General features: G+C 40.2%; 1 protein-coding gene across 1 annotated transcript; it reads right to left on the minus strand.

The window, feature by feature from the left end:
* Window positions 1-589: 589 nt before the first annotated feature.
* LOC144641029 (UDP-glucuronosyltransferase 2B20-like) lies at window positions 590-3,036 on the minus strand (the record flags this gene model as incomplete). The annotated part of the gene is given in 4 exon segments (XM_078500089.1): window positions 590-1,875; window positions 2,325-2,613; window positions 2,831-2,948; window positions 2,950-3,036. Coding segments are annotated over 4 exon segments (774 nt in total), but the record flags the coding sequence as incomplete, so codon positions are not given.
* Between the last annotated feature and the right edge of the window lie 7 nt (window positions 3,037-3,043).

A 3,043-nucleotide genomic window follows, 5' to 3' on the forward strand; every position in this document is an offset into this window, starting at 1 on the left:
TTCTGACGTTTTCGCTTAAAAATTGAACACAAAACCATACTATACCCGGAAGATTAAATTTCACTGTGTAATGGTTGCAGAACGGTACGTGCATCAGTAAATGGCTGTTGTGGTATTGCCCGTTTAAAGAATGATGAAGTCAAGCTTAGCGTGAATTCTGATTTTAGTTATATCACTTTTCTGTGATTTTTTTTTTTCTGTTGACGTCGATTAACCAGTCCACAAAACACAAGCAATTTGAATTGATAAGAGAAACTGATAAACCCAGATCAAGTTTTAATCCTGTATTTATATATGTTGGTCAGCTTTCGGTCATCCCAGCCCACATCTCTTTACATCCAATGCACAATCCGACAGTATCACGGCTTTTCTCTTGCTTAACCTTGTTGATGCCCAAATTGAGCCTGCGGCGATGAGGGGTGGGGGGTTAGGAGGGGGAAGCAATAGATTGCAAGATCTGAAAGTGCATGGTGATATGATAACTTTATTTCCACACGGTATTTCCATCAGCCATTGCTAAAAAACTATTATTAACTACCTACCTACCTACCTAATTACAAGTATAACGGAATAAAAATTTAAGACAATCAACAACAACAACAGGCTTTATTTGCATGACTATAAGTACATACAGTATTGCAAAAGCGTAAAACTTAACTGAAGCGAAACTTATAACATTCATAATCATGTAATAGGAAAAAAACAATTATGTATGTGTTACATTCTTGGAGGCCGTGTTTAAAAACTTACTTAAAAACTGTGACGACTCAACTTTGCCTTAAAATCACTTATGGAAGTCACTTGCCGTTATTCTATTGGGAAGCTGTTCAACAACTGAGCACCATGAAAAAATTCTCTTTAAGTAGTCAGTGCATGGTTGTGGAAGAGCTAGTTTGTTTTCAGTGTTCCTTAAACAGTAAGCAGTCAGGCTATCGCGAAAAACAAAACTTCAATTCAAATATTCTGGTGTCAGCCCATGCAAGGTCTTATACATCATGGTAGTCACCAGTTGTTTAGCTGTTGATGGAAGAGTGAAATTCACCTCTTTAATAAGCTCTCACGTAGCTTGCAAGATACTTTTTTTAGTTTACTGAAAGATCAATTCGGCTATAATAATAATCATCGGCCTTATGATATAGTACATTATCCTCCCTGCTTACTCATTAGCATTAAGTATTGGGTAGTGACCCCTGATGAGCAAAGCTCGAGAGGGCATGCCGAAAGAGCTAAGAGCAGCAGGGGGAGTGGTGGGTGGGGCGTATCATCTATCCCACTTAAAATAAAGTCTTTAATTATATACTATCTTTATTGAGTTATGCGCATAAGATAAAGCCTTCACTTACTTACTATCTTTGGCCAACGTTCGCAACAACTGACAATTCTAATTAATTCCATTTTATTATATACTGCTAATGACGTCACTGGGGATGCTAATGAACTATGAATAGTCATTTTTCCGGTGTAATTATTGCCTGCTTTTTCCTGTGTGTTAAAAATCAAAATGTTCTCGTTTTGAAAAAGTCGCCAGCCTAAATTAAAAGAACTTAGAAGAATAGCTTTATTAATCAGAAGAAAATGCAAGTGTTCAAGCGTTTTCAGTTTGTCTTCTCCTTCTTTGAGGATCCCGACAAACACCTTACAACAGATTTCAGCAAGAATCTGATAACAGATAAAGCAACAACTAAGACTAAAAATGCCAAGAACAAAATATCGAGCAAATAGAGCTGATAAAACGGTAGATCTAGGCCCCTTGGTCTCAGGTACTGTAAGCCACCTTGAGCCGCCGTGTATTCCACCCAATCAGCGGCTTCTTTGACAGGCGGACGTGGAAGTCGCGTAACAGCCTTTGATATTCGCGCCGCTGACTCGCGGTAACTATAAGAAAAGAAATTGCTGTTAATTGCTTTGTTAATTTTGCAAAAAGTCAGTTATAACGAACCACATCCTACTTTGTAGGCGGATTCAAGGCAAGGACATAAAGAGAGTGACGAAGTTTAATTACGTGAAGAAGATGCTTGGCAACTCTTGGGAAACTTTTTTACTTTTCGAGTACCTTGTTTCGACAAAAAAGGACATACATGTTCTCTTACATAAACCCGCTTAATATGGACACCGGTTTATACGGACAACGGACACTTCCCTGAGATTCAAGTGACATGCTCCAATACAGAGTTGTCGGGAGGCTGCGTAGCCTAGTGGAAAGGACACTGCACATGAAATCCGGAGGTCCCAGGTTCAAATCCACCTTCATGCCACTAGATGGCCGATTTGTGTTTGGTCGTCCCGAATTCAACTCCCCCGCGCTATTTTCCTATAACACTCACCTTGTTTGTGTCAACACTTTGTGTATTAAACTAGCAAATTCTTCTGCTGACGTTTTCTCCAGGTCCACCACCTCAGCAAACCCAACTTGTTTTGCGTTCCAGGCGTTATAAAACTGATCTCCGAAGAAAGGCGAGCAAATCATAGGGACCCCGTGGTACGTAGATTCCAAAAGTCCGTTGATTCCTGCATGTCCTATAAATAGACGCGTCTTGGGATGGCCAAGAATGTCATTCTGTGGTAACCATGACAACAGTTTGACATTGTCACTCACTGAGATCTTGGACGTGCCTGTTAAGTTTGAGAAAGAAGAACGTATTCATATTCCTCTTTTGATTGGTTAACCGTGGCTAGAGAGACTAAAGTGGCTAATGCGTGTATTGGCAAATTTGACACGATACGAACTAAAACGCTTTTTCGTGCTGGATTGCGGAAATGATAAACAATTTTTTTAAGATCTGTTACCGCTGTATCATTTCAGGTTGAAATAGTTTTTCTGTCGACATACCCTCCTGCTTGAGTTTCCATATTATCTTCTGTGGTAGTTTGGAGAATGCTTCAGCCATCATTTTCAGTGACGCTTCATCGATTCCTCCCACCACTGTACCAAATGACACCAAGATCACCTCCCTCGTCACCAGCCTTTTGCATGAACTGATCCAACTCGTCTGGCAGCGGTTTAGGTGGACTGGGTAGAAATGGGCCCACGACTCGAGTATCT

The sequence above is a fragment of the Oculina patagonica genome, unplaced genomic scaffold (genome assembly GCF_052425735.1).
Source record: "Oculina patagonica isolate OP01 unplaced genomic scaffold, crgOcupat unplaced622, whole genome shotgun sequence".
In the NCBI taxonomy this organism is placed as follows: domain Eukaryota; kingdom Metazoa; phylum Cnidaria; class Anthozoa; order Scleractinia; family Oculinidae; genus Oculina; species Oculina patagonica.